Source organism: Stegodyphus dumicola, chromosome 5 (genome assembly GCF_044657685.1).
Source record: "Stegodyphus dumicola isolate Sdum_Otavi_A_Nest chromosome 5, ASM4465768v1".
NCBI classification, from domain to species: Eukaryota; Metazoa; Arthropoda; class Arachnida; order Araneae; family Eresidae; genus Stegodyphus; species Stegodyphus dumicola.
Window position 1 is genome coordinate 152,384,982 of NC_140772.1, and position 21,044 is coordinate 152,406,025.

The 21,044-nt window shown below is 33.4% G+C and overlaps 1 protein-coding gene across 3 annotated transcripts in view; it reads right to left on the reverse strand.

Moving 5' to 3' along the window:
- The window catches only part of LOC118196369 (BAR/IMD domain-containing adapter protein 2-like), a 299,892-nt gene extending 287,446 nt beyond the window's left edge, over positions 1–12,446 (reverse strand). For 2 of the 3 annotated variants that reach the window (XM_085817242.1, XM_085817241.1), the window contains exon 1: positions 12,221–12,446. In XM_085817242.1, coding sequence (XP_085673368.1) covers positions 12,221–12,277 — 57 coding nt within the window. In that variant the 5' untranslated portion in view covers positions 12,278–12,446. The remainder of the gene's footprint in view (positions 1–12,220) is intronic. The other variant, XM_085817240.1, reaches the window with a different exon arrangement.
- Between the last annotated feature and the right edge of the window lie 8,598 nt (positions 12,447–21,044).

A 21,044-nucleotide genomic window follows, 5' to 3' on the forward strand; every position in this document is an offset into this window, starting at 1 on the left:
AACGGATATATTCCATTGTATTCACATCTGAAAAAAAAATTAAACGCATTTCCTCAGATGGGCGAAAATAATTTAATTCGGTGTACACGAGTTAACTCAGTCGAGTGCAAATCTAAAATATCCAAATATGGTTGGGGTCGCTATAACAAAGAAGTACCGAAACTTTTTAATAGCATAAGCGTTCATAATAATTTGTTGCTTAAGATACTATGCCATGGAACCATTAAAACTGGGGAAGATCCCGCAAAAGTTTCACCAATCGTTCCTGCGTAATTTTGAAGGAAATGACGCCTCTTTGTTTAATAAACAATCACTATTCGACCGGCTAACGTTTATACGCTGCGTAAAATGGCTTTTGTCAACGTCGGCTATTTTGTTAGGCCTTCCGATTTTATCGGAATCTCTGTTTAGGACGCTACGAGTGCAAAGTTCCCGCGGGTAATTATTCAAATTTATTACTGTTTCAACCATATTTAGCTGATCATATTGTAAGGATCCTAAGTTTTACTAACGTTTATTTTGTTTTAAATCTTTACTATCACTTCTTATTTTCTACTTCCGGCCAAATTAAAAGCTTTAACTTATTTATGCAAATCTGTCTTGCTAACGCCAAGTACTTAAGTTGTGGTTTTTTGCCAAGCAAGAGAGAGGAAAGAGTTATTGCAAGCCGCTTGCCATAGTAGTTTTACTCGGTTGCTGGTTGCCTTCAAGGCCAGAGGTTTAGTCCTCTTGATAATTTTAAACGTATCGTAGTTTTAGCAGCTCTCTGTACTACATACAGATTTTGTTAAATAACGGCAAATCTTAAAGCTAGGCACTTGTATATTAATCCAAAGTTAGTTTTAGTTAGAGTTTTAGTTAGTAGTTTTATATTCTTACGTTCAGACCACAAGTGGTTGGTCTCTGTATTCCGAAGTTCCGGAAATCTCTGTAAAGATAGAAAAATAAAGGGTTTCGTATACCCTTCCTGTGTGTATTGTCTACTTCACAATTTAATGAGCATAGCTTGAGTAAGCTCCCTGTTCCGATTCAGGACAGTTCATGTTTCCAAAGCAAGTGAAGAGGAATACAAGTCCTAATAATATGTCCCATTAATACATACTTTTTTAATGATAGGATCCCAGACCTTTGAAAATAATCCATTGCTTCCTGTTCTATAGAAAGCAGGTCTGAAATCTCAGTATTTTTTATTTATTTATTTATTTATTTATTTATTTATAAAATGCAAGGGAAAAATACAGCAAAACAGTAAATTCACATTCTTGGTTACAAAGACATACGGTGGCTTATTGAGAATCAGTCGGGATTAAGCGAAAGCGCAGGTGTTACGAGTGTTATTCCGTCGCGCTTACTCATAATTGGCGCTAAACTATGCTGTTTGGCGACGGTTTCACAATCGATGGGATAATACATAAGTACGAAATTGTTATATATTTCGGTATGATCATAATAAGTAACATCTATGAATTTTATTACTAACATGTATAAAACATAAGCACCCAACCATATTAAGCCTGCTCTCTCATAAGGAATACACTTCCGTAGAGGACTTTGTAAAGGAAATTGGCCAGTATCTTCTTTACACAAGAAAACAACTGAAGCTACATGCTCCTATAGTTTCATAGGTTGGTGAAGCAGAATCGATGTTGCGGAGGAAGAGATTGTGAGATACTATTAGATTTGCTATTATATTATTGTTATTATTGTTATTAGATGCTATTAGATGCTAATTGTTCTTGTCTTAGGTCGGTAAGATTGTAACCCCATGCTGTAACAAAAGACATGGTGTAAATTCTGAAATTTTCATATTATTGAAGAAAGAATATGTAAATTATTTTCGAGATTTTCTGAAGGTGATGAATTGAGTGATGTTATTATAAGTTGTTCTTCTTCATAGTTTATTGAAGTTGAGATTATATATTTCTTTGCAAATACCGTTATTGGGTATTTGCAAATAAAATGCCCGGGTATGGCTGAAAGAACTCCACGAGAGTAAGATACTACGAAACAAACTTAAAATTCTCATAGACTATCCGGCAATGAACTGCTAAAATATAAAATCAATCTAAAAAAAAAATCATTCAGCAAAGTCATAATAGGGTCACTTTAACAACCACAGGTCAGAAATACCCATCTTCCAAAGTAACTTTTTTAATTCCACTACAAATTATAATATTCTGCAGAGATTTTTGGCTAGGCCTAGCGACAATAGAATATTGTCGCTCCACCAACTGAGTACAATTGCTGATAGTCATATAACAGGCGGTACAGCAACTCATCTGGTGGTAAGATAAATCCATTACGAAATCGTTCCTTAGGGTAAAAGTCCTCGTGTGCTTTGCTAAGTCCAAATATTTGTAATTTCAAATAGTTCGAGGAACAGAAAAACGCCAATAAATAATAAATAGTTCTCGCCTTTTGAATCTAACCAATTTTACAGATTTGCAATAGAAATATTTTCAAAGTTCTAGAGAGAATTTTATTCTCGTCGTCTTAATTTTTACTACAGCTTATTAAACGCGCATACTTTGAAGTTTTATTTGTTTACACTTGTTAAAAATTATGAAACAACTAAATTCTAGTTCAATTTTTTTCCTTTGCTGATTTGAATTAAGATAAAGCACATAACAGTTATCCAAGAGAAATGATGCTTTTGTGAAGTTCTTTCTGTAAATTAGGACATATTTATGCTTCTCAAGTAAACAAAAAAACTAAGAAATCGTCCATGCAGGGATTCGAACTGAAATGGTGGTGTGGTGTATTTTAATATGGCAAAGCACACGAGGCCTGCCTAAGGGAAGGGATGCCTTCGTGGAGGACTTTCTATGAGAAACTGGCTCGTATACACGTTACACATTGGAAAAACCCCGAAAACGCCCATGCAGCTAGCCCGTTCGCGGGATTCGAACCTCGGACCGAACTACCAGTGTTCAGCGACTTTACCGTTCGGCCGCTGGTGGGCTCGAACTGAAATGGAACTACTAATGTTCAGTGATATTATCCAATCGGACTACGGTGGACTAGTCTACGATTGAATAACAATTTGCACTCAATGACTTTTCATTTAAAACATGACTTTCAAACGTAATTAATCGCAACTAAAATTTCTTTTATTATTCTTAAAATTTTGAATTCCTCTTTAGCCTCAATAACAAATCTTGTGTTTCATTTTTTCTTACTTATTTCCTCTTTATTTAAAACGGTTAAAAAATTATAAGCAGAATTAATCGATTAAGAATCGAATTCCGTTAACAAATTTACTTCTTCAAACTCGTTTACGTGCTTTTTGTCATTCGACCCAAAAATTTGTTTTCGCTCGATTACATAAACTTCATATTGTACTTTTTCCGTTATTGAGAGAAAATCATTTTCCATCACGAATGTTTAATGACTTATCTCACTGTTACAGGCAATTCATATGCAATTATTGGCAATTAGATCAATAGTTTCAAATACGCTCACGGCTTTGTGACGTTAATGTTATCTAAGTTTCTGATTTTTCGTTTTAAATCTGCAACAGAAAGAAGCCAACATTTGTTCCAGTTGTGAAAATTCTAGAACCACCTGCGCATACACAAGTAATCTGATCGTGACAACTCAGTAGACTGAAGTAGTATAAGATTAAATAAAGTTGCGAAGATTTACGCAAACACATCTGAATTAACTCTTAATGTTCTCTATTTGGTTCCGGATTACTCAATAAGGTCAAATAACAATCTATAGAACTCTTACTTGATTTTGTATACTACTTATCAAAGATATCGCTTTCGTTATATGACGCATTTATAAAAATTGAACTCGTTTTTCATGACAAACTGTCTCTTCACTTGTCCAAATCACTGGACACGGACACCTTTTTTTGGTAAACAGGCTCAATGTTGTTCTTTAACTGTGTGATGCAGAAATTACAGAGGAAAAATAACTAAAACTTCAGTTCCTTACTTTTACTGGTTTATTTAGTTATGGTACAGCTCTTCAGGACTATCTGCCTATGGGAATAGATGCCTTCGTGGAGAATTTTCTAAGGGAAATTGGATTGTATATATGTTACACAAGGTAAAAATCACGAAAACGCCCATGTAGCCAGCCGTTCGCAGGGATTCAAGGCCATGATTGAACTATCAGTTTTCAGCGATTTGATCGTACGACTGCTGATAGCCCACTAACGGCTATTGTTTAATTATACAAAAAGATACGATGTGACATGCAATAAAAATGAATTCATTTACAAAATAATGTGTACGAACTATACAGGAACAGATATATACTTTCGCCATAGTAATAATTTTCCTCTACGGAGGTTCTTGCTCTTTTTCCTTTTAATATTCGGAAAAATTACTCTACAAAAAATTGGTGCAAGTGTAGTTACTAAATTATTTTGTAAACAGGTAATTAGTCACAGCTAAGAAAACGAAGGCTATCTCTATTGAAGAAACAACAATGAGTAGGGCTTTCTAAGAACATTTGATTGGTTTTGTTTGATTTACTTGATTATAGCAAAGCACTCGAGGACTATGTGCCTAAAGGGAGGGATACCTTCGTTGAGGACTTTCTAAGAGAAATTGGCTCATATACACGTTACACATGGAAAAAAAACCACAGAAACGCCCATGCAGCCCATACCGTTCGCGGGATTTAAATCTCAGACAGTAATAGAGTTCAGCGACTTCAACGCTCGGCCGCTGGTGGGCCTAAGAACATCTGATTCATATGAAGGAAGGAAGATCTCGAAACTCCCCATACAATTAACCAATACCATTTGTGACTTGGCCAGACTGCATAAAATTATTAACAAGGGGCTGTCCACAGGGCTCTTGTCTAAGTGCAGACCTGTGGAACATCACTTTCAATTATATCACCTCCTACAAGTGGCCGGACCATACGAAGCTCATCGCCTTTGCCGACGATGTGGCCTTTGTAACAAATGGGCATTCAAGAGACATACTAGAAAAGAATAGTAACGAGACTCTCTCCATATTCCTTCCCTCTGCGTCAATCAAAAACTAATAATTTCAGAGCCCAAATCACATATTATTTTATTTCCAAAACCGGGCAAATCGCTACAAAGGCTACCTTGCATTAAAATCAATAATAGAAGAATCAAGATCTCAAAAGAAATCAAATTTCTTGGATTGAAAATTGACCAAAAGTTTTCGTGGATCCCACACTTCATGGAAATTCGGAAGAAGACCCAAACTATTTCTAGAGCCCTCGCAAGGATGCAAGGCACAACGTGGGGCCTCAAGTCGAGGATGCAAAACATTCTTTATAATACCGTGATCGAAAAAATAATCCTCTACGGGGCATCGGCATGGGCTCACCCTATGACAGTGAAAAAGAAAACACTTTTAGCTTCGATCCAACGCCCTTTCCTCTTACAAATAGCAAAAGCATACAGAACTACCTCAACCGCAGCACTCTGTGTATTAACAGGAATCCAACTCCTCCATCTGAAAGCAAAAGAAGATGCAGACTTAGCCACGTTATTCCACCTCAAGAAAAGCATAGAGGTAGAAGATCAATACCTGTGCCCCCTTGATTTTGAACAGCCACGAAATTCTTACCTAAGACACCCTGCAGTACATGCAAAACTCAGAATATCTACAAAAGAAGACACCCTCAGTGTACCTTCATTTCCAGTCGTGTACACAGATGAGTCAAAGTTAAACGAAGAAGTAGGATGCGCGTTCTTTGCACTCCTCTCAGAACAAGAAACTACAGAATGGAAAGGACGCCTAAGGAACAACAGCGTTTTCCAAGCTGAGCTTTCAGCCATAAAACACGCTATTCTATGGTCTCATCAAAAGCATCTAACATATGTTACCATCTACAGTGATAGCCAAGCGGCAATTAAAGCTGTCAGTGATGCAAGAAACAAATCATCAATAGTACAAGATATCTACGATTTAATATCACAGCACAACAGAACATCTATAAAAATAAAGTGGGTAAAAGCGCATGCTGGACAAGCCCAAAATGAAAGGGCAGATGCGCTTGCTAAGAATGCAGCTCAAGACCCATCTCTACCTCCAGTAAATGTCGCATTCCCTAAATCGTATGCGAAACATATGTTGAAAAAAATTACATTAAAGAAATGGCAAGCTGAATGGGAAAATGCAGAAGTAGGTAGAAGGCTTTTTAACTTCTACAAGAAACCCACATATGATCCAATCTCATATAACTTCTTCATCAACATATTCTTATCTGGACATGGTCCTTTCCCCACGTACTACTTTGCACGAAATTTGAGCGATTCAGACAAGTGCGTATGTGGGGAAAAGGGAGACCCAGAGCACTATATTTTCAAGTGCCAGCTCACAAAAGAGCTACACTACAAAGGAAGGTCACAAATTACGCCTGAGTACATTAAATGCATGCTAACAATCCCTCAATTACAACAAAAGGTTTCCTTGATTATGAAGAAACTTTTCGCATATAAAAGAGAAGACATATGTCAAGATGTTATCACATCTGTTTAAATACCTCTTATTCCATAACTTGCAATATTAATGCAAGATTTCAGAAATATTGCAAATGTCTGAAACAAGCTAAATATGGTATGAATAGTTTTTACAAAATAATTACATTAAGAATTTGAACTGTATTAGGACATGAGGGGGAAAAATCTTGTAATAATTAAATCATTAATTAAAAAAATAATATACGACTCTCTTAGATATATTAGTGTAAATGTAAGTACTACGCGATCTTCTAATATATATTTTCTGTGTTTATGATACATTAATATACAAAATTAATAATGTAAGACTTCAGTGCTGATGCAGTTGTGTGTAACAAGTTAAAAATGAAAGGAAATGTATTAATAAGATATTTCGCCTTAGTAATTCAACTAAGTATAATAAGATGCACAAAAAAAAAAAAAAAAAAAAAAAATTCTTCCCCAATTAGTTTCTTAAAAAGATGTTTATTGTAATTCGATATAACTAGATATACTAATGTAAATATATTGTTTGTATGAAGTACAATGTAAAATGAAAGTTTGTATGTTCGAAGTAATTATGTTATATTAATCTGCCATAATCCAACTTTTGTTAATAGGTCAATCTCTTTGTAATAATTGTATACTGTGTCTTTGTAATTGTATATTCAATACGTAAGTCTAGTATTGATGTAAAATTACTATGTAAATGTCTTGGTAGGCTAGCATCCGATGCGGGCCAACTAAAAGCCCAGCGGGGTACAGTAGTGCAGCGGGGCAACACCTGTAAAAGTCACTGACGAAGTTCTGGTGCTCCGTCCACTTTTCCCTGTCCCTGTCCTGCATAAAATTATTGAATAATGGAAAAAGAGCGACTTTTTAAAGGACTTTCTAAAGGAAACTGACCTACAGTTATATCACACACCAAGAAAAACATGCAAATCTCGAGCAACTAACCAAAGCAAAGTGAGCCTGGAACAATCTACTACAGTTTTGTTATTCTGCGATAGCCACCTGTATACGGTGCCATTAAGCGATACCACCATGGCAACGTCTGGAACAATACGCGAAACTAATGTTCAATGATTACTTAATTAACGAGCACTAAGAAGACACTTTCTAATTCATATTTACCGTAGACTAATTATAACGTCTTAATCGGACATCTACAAATAATTCTTGCTTAAATTTTCATCTTTATGCTTCAGCAGTGAATTTATTATTTTACGGCAAAATGAACAAGAGAAATTCTGATCCGTCTCTGGCTATCAAAATAATATTCTATCTAATATTTGATAATTCAGATTAGTTACTAATGACAGATTTCATACACTCTACATATAATTAAAAAACCATTTTCTTGAATGAATTTAGGACAAAGGAAATTAATTACGGATTAATTAATATTGCATTCAGATTACAAAATGTTTACACCATGTGTAAACCATTTCTTTTAGTGATTATACATATTTTACTCATCATTTTTTGCTGCTCAGACAATTGCCAAAAACAAACGGAATTGCTGTTTCCAATCTCTACTTGATAGCTTGTATAGGCAATTCTGAGGATTAACCGGAAACAGATGTTCGGAACTAATCTAAATTTATAACCAGCTAATTATACAGTGTAAAGTCTGATATAAGGGAAATACGTAATGTATTTCCTCTGGTGAACGTTGGCAATCGGGTAGAGCTATTTACATTTCCACTACAGTGTGTATTTTGTCAGAATAAAATGCAGAAATCCCTTCCGTTCATTCTAAAACTACAATATGCATCACTTTCATACGGTTTTCCAATTATTCTTACATGCAATTATCCAATTTGCTAATAGTGACCTATATGAGAATATTTTTACACGCTCAAGTAGTCTGCGCTTCCAAGCAATCAAAAATTTCGGTATATATTTCCAAATATTTTCCATGAAATTATGTTTCCATTAAATTATATCAAAAATTTTTACATAGAAAAGAAGCATACCAATTCCAAATTAAAAAAATATAGGTAAAAGTCTGACACTAACTAGGCTCTACATTTTTTTATATTCCACTAATGATAGGGAAAGCGATACGAATGTGCATTTCTCCCGAAATATTTATTTTTAAACTTTCAAGAAAATTACTTTGGAAATATTTCACGATACAGTATTTCTTCCTTAGGAAAATTTACAAAAACAGAATAAATACTAAATGAATAAGATTGAAAGAAAAGAATGAATCACGTGATCTTTCAGACGACATTTTAACAATGGAGTGTTGTATTCATACTTGCAAAAAAGTGAAACGGCTAATTGAAAGGCGCGTTCTAGCATTCATACTAAAGCCAGTCTTCGTTGAATACCCAAAATTATCAAAGAAATCAAAATTTTTCACACTATATTAAACTGTCTCAAGATTCCTACTAATTAGTTTACCGAGAGGTAAATTAACTAATTAGAAGGAATTTTACAAGTAACTAATATCCAGTTAAAAAGTATTACGTTAATGGAGTAATAATCAGACTGAAATCTGAAAAAAAAAATGAAGATCTGCGGTTCAAAGGTTTCGCAAATTTCTTTTCCGTAGAAATTTAAGCTTCTGTTTTTCGCTATAACCCTTTTAAAAAATTCTAAAACTGTACGAAAATTTTTAAATATCTATAATATGACTCTGAGATAGCAGACTCAATATATTTTTATGATTTCAGTGTTTCAAGTGGCATCATTATACCCCACGATCGTGAAGACTAATGCCCCGCTCCACCAGTGGCCAAGCAGTTAAAGACTGCTGAATGCTGGTAGTTTATCCCAGGCTCGAACCTGGGACAAACTACCAGAAATAGATCCACTAGATTCATCGTTCTTTTTTTTTTTTCTTCAAGCATGGCACTTCTATAAGTATACCTTGAGAAATTTTTCAACGCAGAATTTGTTTTAGCAAGAAAGATAATATTTGCTTTCTTAACTCTTTGGCTTTGCTTTTTATGCCGCTAGAGTTACATGCAGTACTAGCTCAATCACAGGAATCAAACCTGTAGCGAAATTACGAATGTTTAGTAAATTTAATGTTCTGCGTTTTGACCAGTTCAAAAAACGTTCCGAAAGAAAAATTTATAACAATCTATATCAACAATGTGTTAGTGATTAGTAAACAATCTGTTAGTGTTAATTCTAAAATTTAGTATATTTGAAACTAGTAGATTTAGTAAACTTAGTCGAACTTCAAGGAAAATTCAGTGAAACTAAATTACCATTATGCGATCCGTTCCTATAAAATGACATCGAATAGACTCTCAGAGGCATAAATTATGCTTTCTTGGTATTTACCGTAATAAATTACCTGTCTTTCAAATTCAAATTTGCATCTAGTAACTAGACATTATACTTAAAATAAATTTCGATAGCTTGAATTTCCTGTCGAAAATAATGGCGAATAATGCCGAAAAAATTCGCCGTTCATTCAATTTATTTCAAGCAAAATTTAATGGTCGAGTAAGACATAAAAGACATTTTATGCAAAATGTTTTATTTTTCCATATAACCAACAGAGACGAATATGTAAAGAAATGTAGTGAGATTTCATTGTGTGTTAATTCTATCACCTCTAGTAAGTAAATTTTACTAATCTTATTGTCTAATTAATCAATTAATATTCAATCAGCTTGATATTTAATGGGGTAACATTGTGGCCAGCGTTCACCGGTAGCCTTAAAACAGTTTTAAAAACTCAGGAGAGACGAATAAACGATATTCTAATCAACAGAAACGGTTAGATTCTTTCAATATGACAAAGCGAATGAGGGTTATGTGTTTAAAGAAACCGACGCTTTTGTAGAGGTCTGTTTTATGTGAAACTGAGTCTTATTTATGTTACACAATATTAAAACCCTGAAACCCACCCATGAAGCCAGCTTATTCGCCTGGGTTCGAACTACTAGCCGTCTTAATCAGTTAGCCAGTGGTGGACATAATAAACAGTAAAAAAACTTTTAATAATTTACTTGCATTTTGAAGAAGTATAATACAGAAAATAAATTCATTTGCTTACGTAATTAAATTAGTATTAAAGACATAAAAAACACTGTGATAATAGAAATGTAATTATCATTAGGCGTAAAGGAATTAAGTTTAAATGCTATTAAAGAACAGTAGTTACAAATAAATTAAACAATCATTGAATTTAAAATCGCGTAAAACGTCAGAGTTTTCGTTACCGTGTATTGTTTATATATACATTTTTTATAAGTTTTCATGGCACATTATTTTATTGTACATTGTTTATAGTTTTTATTGTACACTATTTATTCTACATTGTTTATTGTTTTATTGTACATTGTTCTTAATTGAACATTCCGGATTATGTATAATTAAATTACGTAGCGTTACGGATGAAAGACAGCTACCAATGTTATTATTGTTGCTGTTATCACGTGCAGTTTTTCTTTTTGTATTTTACATATCTGCATTGCCTTTTTGTATTTAATCCTCAACTCGGTTGATGTGCCCCGATTAATGGCGAGTTGACTGCACTTCTTACTAATGTTCCATTAATTTTATTACTTCTTTTGATGAAATCAAATAAATATCAAACTGAAATGCGATTTCTTTCATTAGATAAGTTCATCAATGGCCTGTGCTGACAAGCAGAGAAACACTGGATGGTTTGTCTGGGTTCCTTCTGCGGTGTCAACGGCTGCCTGTATGAAACTTTCGCGATTTTATTCGTATGTGACAAATACAAATCAGTTTCCCTGCGAGTTCTCCAATTAAGCATACCAATTCCTTACATATAATTGTCCTGTAGTGATTTCTGCAATGAGCTAATCGAGCAGTTGAACTTATTTTGGATAGGTTATAATAAGAGATGAATCCTGTTGTGCTATTGCAAGAAATCATTACTTTCTGAATCTAACGAATAAGGAAATCTTGCTGATAATATTACAATTATGTAAGTAAAAAATTATAATAGAAAATATTAAGTACGATAGTAAAATGCATTTCTGCTTAAAAGTCAGGATTAATAACTGGTATTTCAAGGGTTTATTCTGTCAAAAATCACAGTCTCGTAGCGGCTGACAACACAGATTAAAAAATTATCATGCAATTATTTTAAAACAGTTCGTATGTTGCGAACAACACAGCTATAAATTTAAAACTCACCGAGCTACTTTAACTCCCAAAAACTATTTTCAAATCAAAACTTCCCCTTGTATAACGTGGATACGAGTCAGTTTCCCTTAGAAATCCTTCCACGAAGCATCCCTTCCCTCGACTGCTTTGCCATAATTAAATAATCCACACCAATCAAATCGAAACTGGCTCAAAATTATAGTACATGGAGCTAAACAATAATCATTCCCATGCAACCAGTTCATTCCGTTAGAAATGCAGCAGCAGACGTTCCCAGTGGTCAATGGTTTTATTTACTACAGTCGAAGCGATTTATAACGGCGTTTAAAGAGTAAAATAATATATTCTTAAATTTTAATGAGAACTCTTTACAAATATGCGATTTCAATCTATGATAATTCCATAAATGTTTTCGCTAAACACTTCTAACATAAAAGATCATGTTTTGCTTTGTTGATGCATTATTCAAAATCTTATTTTCATTTCATTAATATTCGTAATGAAAAATGTGTAACATAATTTTAATTACTTTTTTCTTACTATTTGAGAAAGTTCTAGAAAGTGAACAACCTTCCACAATTTAAAAATAAAAGAAATAAACGATATAAAAAACCTCTCTGAGTACCTGGCAAAATGCCGCTCATATTTAAAAATGAGAAAAAAGTTTCGACTTACTTTGTAAGCCCCGTCAACTAACTTTGCAAGTTCATCACTCTCTGACAACACATTCATTTTATTTTCGTTCTATATTTTTATTCTAAAGAATTATCTTGCATGTAATTCACAAATAAAATTGCTCAATAAATGACAGTGTCACGTGCCGGTACTGTTCTACGTTGACACAATAAATCCGAGCGCACAAGCATTGTAGGTTGATTCGTCTGAACTCAAAGATTCACCAGCAAAATTATCCCGCCACGCGAAGCTAGGGTTACAAACAGAAGTTTCGCCAAGATTTCGCCAAGCGAGGGATAAAATGGAGAAAGTAGTAGCACTATTTGATGATAAAAATGTAATAATGGGCAGATTAAAAATGTACGTATTTGATATTCACATTCATTTTAAACTACATAGTTTAAATTCGAAGTTAATGAAACAAGGTAAAAATGTTTATATAAAATAAGATCTATTTGAAACTCATAAAGTAATTAATGAACTAAAAAGAAGAAAAATAATTCATCATTATAGTTTCATGGAAATAAGAGAAGGAAAAATTCTCTTTCAAAGTTCGTCAACAATTTTATATCACGAATAATAAAAGCGTGCATCTCCCTTTATAATTTTTTAAAAGGTAATGGCTTATACATTTGACAATACAATTTCGATTAACAGATTTCGTTATTTGGCTACCCATTCATGAGATGAAACTGTAGATTTTTTAAACTGAGTTATTTAATCTCTTGTTTCCATAAAACTATAGGATAAATTATTTTTCTTATTTTAGTTCAATAATTATTTTATGAGTTTTAAATAAAAGCTTATTTTATAAAAACACTTTTTTTTTACCTTATTTTATTTTAATCTTTTTATTCTTGATGATGGATTGTCAATTTCAACAATGAAAAATCTCTCTTTTTCCTTCTGATACGAGCCAGTTTCCCTTAGAAAGTCCTACACGAAGGCATCCCTCCTCTTAGGCAGATAGCCCTCGAGGCTTTGCCGTAATTAAGTAACCTAACCTAACCTTTTCCTTCCGACAGTTCTATTATGTCAAACGGTTGAAGAAATCCAATCTGTCTGAAGCATCGAGCGATTTCAGAACATTCATCTAAAAATCGGAAATTATGCTAAAATTTTCACATAAATTTAATTTAAAAGTCTTTTTTCTCCCTAACGCATGATGCAAACAACAAAATCCTAAGAGTTTTAGTTTATTCTTTAAATGAAGATTTAAGCGAAAAATCATTTTAACATTAAATTTTAAAATATCTAAAAGGATTTCGAAAAACATATCGCTGCATCGCATTGTATTGTCACCCAGAATCATTGTGTGCGAAAACTTTTAGCTGTGCATATTTTATCAGAAAATAATTTTAAAAATCGATGGCGACGATCGATAGAAGTTTTGACGGTAACGATAAATACGAGAGACAAAAAAAAAAAAAAAAAAAAAAAAAAAAAAGGAAATGAAAACTTTTTCGAAAGGTTTTAGATTTTAACGGTCGTCCAAAAGGGTTTGTTAACCTTGTTTACTCTCAGGCTGAGCTAGCGCTCTACCAGTCTCTGTTGCACTCATACCCCCTTTTTTTTTGTTGTTTATTTAGCTTTACTTTTTAGCATAGTTTTGTTTGCACTTATGCCGCATACACAACGGCAAAATCACGAAATTTTTAAAAGCTGCATTGCAACATATGTTTAAAACTCCCGATGAAGTATTATGTGTTGGCATACATTTTTATATTTTTTTCAGTACATCAATACATTATATCAATATTCACTTCTTTTAATAAGATGGCTAACAAAACATTTTTTTGTCCTTTTATTATTAGCTTTTTATGCGTTAGGTTTATTTATTAAATAGCACGTTCTTCGCCCTTGCGTCACATAAAATTCAGTTCAACAGCAAAATCACAAAATATATAAAAACAGCATAATTTTAGAATTCCTGATAGAGTGTTGGAGTGCGCCATACCTATTTTTATATTCGCCATATTATTTCTTTAAAAACTAGTAATTCGCGGGGCCAGCCGCCTAAAATAATGATTAAAAAATGAAAAAGTATATAATGATTTTAATGAGGCCAGCTTGTGCAATTTCATAAATATGTTGAATATTTCTACTTAGGCATGTCATGTTTTAATATATTTTTATTTAAATCAATCACATTAAACAACAGGAAAAAATATTCTTAAGAACTGTGTTTATCGCATTTAAATCGCTCAGTTAATCACTCAGTAAATTTTCAAAATAAAACACGCTGACGAGTGTATGACAAAAGTATTTTATTTATGGCCGCGACAATACATTGTTCTTAAATTAGTAATAGGTAGTTCAGTTTAGTGAGAATTCTGGAACTGGGAATTTGGCTAGCTTAGTTTTTTGGAGTTAATATAAAGGTTGAAATTTACTTTTCTTCCTTCTCCCTGGTAGCAGTTATAAGTCATTTTGCATCATTTTTAATTACACTTTTAAGTTTTTTTTTTTTTTTTTTTTTTTTTTTTTTTACAATCCGTAGCTATCCTTCATTTAAGCCCTTTCTCTTTACAGAAACAAGCAATAGCCTAATGCTCTCTCTTTGTTGAGGGAAATGTCAGGTCCTTGTTTGATTTCTTTTAGGGGGAAAATATTTTCTTAAATTTCTATTAAAAATTCATAATAAACATTTTCTTTCTACTACCACCAGACTTGATGATCTCTAATGTTTCTTGATTTATAAAAGATGATGGCAAGATCTATATAGCTATGGATGTCTTCCAATTCTTTAACCATCCATTTTCTTCTGGAACATTGTTAGCCCTAGATCGCTCAAAGCTTGCTGTTAGAAGAAACAGCTGGTCGTTGAATTCATTTGTTCTGAATCCTTTTAATTATTTCACTGAAGGTGATTAAGACATCACCGTAGCATTCTAACTCAAGAGCTTATGTTAGCTCAAACCCGTTGTTATAAAAGGCAGCATATGTCTATTCGGTGATATGATCTGCCAGGCAATATGCAACTCCGATGAGCGATTTCGGTAAGTCCCTGAAGTCATGTTATGCAAATTCTGAGCTAGCTGCTTCACTAAGCCTCTGAATTTTATCCTTTACTTTACTTTACTTTCTTTTCGCTGTATTATTATTAATGCGCACTTTCTATACGAAGTCTAAAAGCTGCTATCCTCATTTAAAAATAAGATTGCGAAAAGCAGCTAAATTTAAATCTCTAGTGAATTTAATTCCTTGACACTTTCTAAAATAATAACTTTAAGACAATTCAATAATCTCTACATATAATAAAAGAAAGAGTCTGTCTGTGTGTGTGTGTCTTTCGTTCGCGCTGCGCTTAAGCTAATAGACCCACGGCTACGAAATTTATACATAGGTGCACCTAGACAAGAGCCAGTGCACCCCGAAGCGATTTTTTCGAAATTCGAATTCAAATTTTTTTTTATTTTATGTTTTGTGACGAAATCGCGTCATTTTGAGACATAATGGGCTATAGGAAAGCGAGATTTTACTCTACACACTCCAGTTTCACATCGTCATGAAACGTAGACACTTAGCTATTTTACGAACTTAAAATAAATTTCGTGTTTTAATAAATCGATTAAATACGAATTTATTTAACAAAGTGAGCTTAGCACCTTTTCAACGGGATTTTTTCTAAAAAAGTTTATTTTAAAAAATGTACAGTTTATTTTTCTTTGATTTTTTTACACGTTAAACTTTCATCCTTGCGACTGCTTTTACTAAAAGAATTTTGGAAAAATGATAATATTTTGTATTTTTAAAACATTTTTTAAATGAAGCTTCCGAGTACACTTCTATCTCCCATCTTTAAAAATGTGATTTTGGCAACAATTTTCCTGTCTTATTGTTGTTGATTGATTTTTGATGAAATCGCATCATTTTGAAGTGTTTCATTCTTTTAGAAATCTGGGTTTGGTAACAATTTTTCATCGTATTTCTTATGTCACTGTTTTTAAGAGATTGGCGTGTTTTATTGTCATTTATATATATATATATATATATAATACATTTTTATTGATTTTTTTTATAAAGTTGTTCTGCAGAGTAAAATTCTGCGCGGAATTTTATGTTTTTTGAGTTGCTTTCATGCTATGTTTTGCTTATTTCACTGTTTGTAAGATATTGAAAAGTTTTGCATGATTTTTTTTCTTCAACGGAAAGTTGGTTAATTTTTTATTAGGATAATTAATATTTGTATTAAGGGATATAGCTTATTTCATTGTAATTTTTTCCTCTTGAAAATATAAGATAAAATATCATTAATTATACTTTGCTTTTCAGAATTTTTTGTTTTTTGTATTCTTTTATGTTATTTATTGCTCATTTCACTGTTTTTAAGATATTGAAAAGATTTGAGTGATTTCTTTAGGAAACAAAGTTCTTAATCTCCTTTATATAATTTGAGTTCTTAAGATTTTGCGAAGGGAAGTTGGTTAATTTATTTATTAGGATAATTAATATATGTATTAAGAGATATTGCTTATTTCATTGTAATTTTGTTATACGTAATAACTTTTTTCTTATGAAGTTCTTCTGCAGAGTAAAATTCTACGCAGTTTTTAAATTTAACGTTTGGTGTTCCCTTCAGCCATTTTTCCGGTATATTTAAAAGCCAGACGAAGGCTGGCAGCGAAGCTGCTAGTATAATAAATATTTCATATACTCTAAAAACAACTCAATACGTTTTATATAAAATAAACAGAAAGGATAATACTCCAAATTCGTTTTAAAAAAACTAAATCCATAAATGCTGTATAATCCTTAGAAAAATTCTTAACTGATTTCCACTCATGTCCATAAATTAAGGATAATGCAAAAAAGAGTTAGAAGCAAAACAAATTTGACTTATTTGTAAAGCTTATTTATTAAACAAAAGGTAAAGATCAAAAAAAGATGCTATATGTTTGATATTATTAAAAAAATTAGCGATTTTTTCTCCCTAGAGCAAATTACAAAAAAAAACCTATTTACAAAAAACCAATATTACATGGTTGGTATGATTGTTAATACATTGTACGTCTCCCAGACGATGCAATACAGTCCGTACAACGCCTAGGCATGCTGAGTATCAAATTATCGATCTGATCTTGGGGGATATTACACCACTCAAAAGGCAATACTCTCCGAAGTTCCGGTAGACATGTAGGAGGAGGTTGACGGGCTGCAACTCGTCGGCCAAGCATGTCCCACACGTGCTCTACTGGATTCAAGTCCGGTGAGAATGCTGACCAGTCCATACGGGTGATATCCTCCGAATGAAGGCATTTGCTTACGATGTTTGCACGTCGAGGACGGGCGTTGTCATACATAAACACAAATTGTGCGCCCATGGCGCCCCGAAACAAACGTACATGTTGTTCCAGAATGACTTCCCGATAGATTTGGCTTGTCATGGTTCCAATTTGAACATGCAGGTCAGTTCTGGAACCCAGAATAATTCCACCCCAAACGAGCACTCATGCACCACCGTAACGGTGTCGTTCAATGATGTTTTCTTGGTGGAAACGGGTACCTGGAGCTCTCCATATGAAAGTCCGGCGAGAATCAGACTGCAAGCTAAACCTGGACTTGTCGGAAAACATCACACAAGCCCACTGTTGCTGTATCCACAATGCATGCTCTCTACTCCACGCTAACCGCAGGCGACAGTGAGTTGCAGTAAGTGGAACGCATCTGACAGGTCTACGAGCATATAGACCAATTTGCCCTAAGCATCTGTACACGGTCTGCCTTGAAATTGTCGTACCAGTGGCTGAAGAGACCTGAAGAGATAGGTCTGAGGCTGTACTCCGCCTGTTCCTTTTGGCAGTAACTGCCAAATACCGGTCCTCATTCGGCGGTAACTCTGGGGCGACCTGTGCTGTAACGTCGACTCACATTACCATCATCTTGGAATCGTTGCCAAGGCCTGGAGATGACACTCTGGGCATTTCCAAGTTCGTCTAAGACTTCCAGTTGGGTACGCCCACATTCCAGACGGCCGATAATTCTACCACGTAAAAAATCATCTAAATGCGTCCTTTGTGTCATAACTATTCGGTTATTGCACTGAAATGCTTATAAAGCGCCTGCGAACAGTTTTAGTTCTTTGCCTGTATTCCTTACACTCTCGTCATTGTGACGTACCATCGATGTCATGTAGTTACTTCCTGAAATTTGCATATCATTCTTGAAGATGTGTGTAGTGATTTTACAGGTGAAATATTTATTTTAGAGTTCGTTTCCTGCGTGACTCTGAATTATCCTTAATTTATGGACATGAGTGTAAATTCAAAGGATGAGGATACAGGAAACCAGAATGAAGGAATTAAATTCACTTTTACTACTAGAAGTAGACCTCCATATAAAAACTAATAAACTTTATTTATAAATATATGAAATTTTAGAGTAAGTGTTATAGAAAAATAAACTTACTATTCTCTCGAACTCAGGATCTACGAGTTATGTTGAACTTCGGGGCACAAGAACCCGCGAAGGGATGCTTTTAATACTTTATGTATGGTTCGGCAGTTGTGGGAAGTTATGAGAAGAGGCTGCTCCTGCTATAATAGTTAACTAAAATTTCGAGTAAAGAAAGTACCTATAACCTTTTAAAGTGTACTAATACTTTACTTCTTAAGCCCCATCCGGAAGACTTCGGAGATTCTCCATTAAAGAAAAGTAAGGTCTCTGCCCTAAGCAAGAGAATAAAAAAAAAAAAAAAAAAGGTTTTGAATTTCTTTCCTGGCTTAAATCCACTGAAAGGTCACATTTTCGCTGAGTCACAAAGCTCACTTTTATTTCTTTTGTTTTCCGCTTTTTTATTTACACATTGTATTTCGAAGTTCAATGTTAGATGGCAATTTGAAGTGCTGATCGAAACAAAAATAAAATAACGATTTACAAAGCTTTCCGAACACAGCACACAATTCCCGCATGGTTAGTTACAGGATTTAGGACGGATTTTGAATTATGTTCTTTAAGATGTTGATTCTTTATAAAAGCCTATGAACGGAAGTGAAGTAAGTAAAATATTCAAGCATTATCTGTTTTACATAACAATACCTTCAATAATTGTTAGTTACAATAATAGTGTTATTAATTCATTTAATAATGAATTCAGGTAATTTATGAAGTGAAAATCTCATTGCTGTATTTTATCTCTAATATTTAAAAGCAAAGATTTTTAGTGATGTTAATAAACGTAAATTTAATACCTGGTTTTTCAAAATTTTGCAGCGCGGAGATTTGATTCACTTTCACATTGAAACTTTAATGTTTGATTCACAAATCTGGTAACAGAAAGATTTTAAAAATTCCTGTGAGTCACGAGCGTGATAAGATTATAAAAGGGAAACACATGAAATGATAAACATTACAGATAGACAGAATAAAAATACGGATTTATTACATTGCAAGTTTCACTGTCTGCTTGCAAATATCAGTATCCTTGTTCGCAATATACAAAGCCCAATTTGACTCAAGCAAGCGGCGAGTCTAGATTTTTAATCAATAAATTAATCGTTTTAACATTATCTTGAAATGTATTATTAAAATAAATCGATTTGCTTGCGCTTAAAAATTATTTTGTTTTAATGTATTGCACATTTTCACAAATTTATTTCAATGGATAGTCCATATTTAACTCGAAAATATTTAAAATATAATAACCAGGAATTCGCTCATAAGTGGCAGCTTGCCGCAATTTACATACTTTTAAAAAACGTTTCTTTAAATTTGCATTAAAAGGATTTCGATTCATCATAATATTCACGAAATCATTCTTATATATCACAAGAATATTAGATGAATTCTCATTTTCCTGCCTTGTACTTTCGTTTGAAAAGTATGCATTTTAATTAAAAATTTCTGATAAATTACTGTTTGTTGAATGGGCTCATTATCGCTATTTTATGTTGAATGTTTTTGTAATAAATATCAGTACTCAATTGTTAATTAAAACTGTAGAAAATTATGATAAGCTAGAACAAAAATTAATTATTTTTCAATGAAATGTTTGGAGTTTTGTGTTATTGCTTAGAAATCAATTTTCACGAGTAAATTTGAATTCAAAATAAATTACTGCTAAAAGACTTAATACCGAAAAACAAAAGTGTCTACAAAGGAAGGTTTCTCATCTAAAAATTTGTGCATTAGCAACAAGGTTATCGATGCTTACATTATGAAAGAACTTAACTAACATGAATGTTACTCAAACATTTACGCCAATTCTCTTACTTATTTTCAAATAATACACATAAGATGTTTGAAAAAATATTCATTTGAATGTATTTCACCATTTATTTAAATTATTCGGAACTAAGATTTTGGTAATAGTTCGGTTCATTGCCTACAGCGCATTTGGTAGTTAATGTTGGATTATACAAATTACAAGATGTTAATAGATTGGATTGGATTATTCAGTTATGGCAAAGCGCACGAGTGCTATCTGCCTAAAGGGAGGAATGCCTTCGGGGAGGACTTTCTAAGGTAAACTGGCTCATATACACGTTACACATGGGGAAAACCACGAAAACGCCCAGCCAGCCAGCCCGTTCGCGGGATTCGAACCTCGGACCGAACTACCAGTGTTCAGCGTCTCTCTATGAAAATTGTAGTAGCAGGAAACTACACAAGAGAAGGGTTAAAGTACCTTTTATTAAATCTTTGAAAATTTACAATGCGTCAACTCGACGTGAACAAACTTCGCCTCTTCTTGGGTGGTAACTGAAAAACGAACAAGTAACGAAACTAAAATTTGAAGATATTAACAAACGATAGAACTAGTTCAGCGAGATCCCGTAGCTTCAACCCCCCTTCGAAGCTAGTGGTAGCAAATAAATGCAATTTA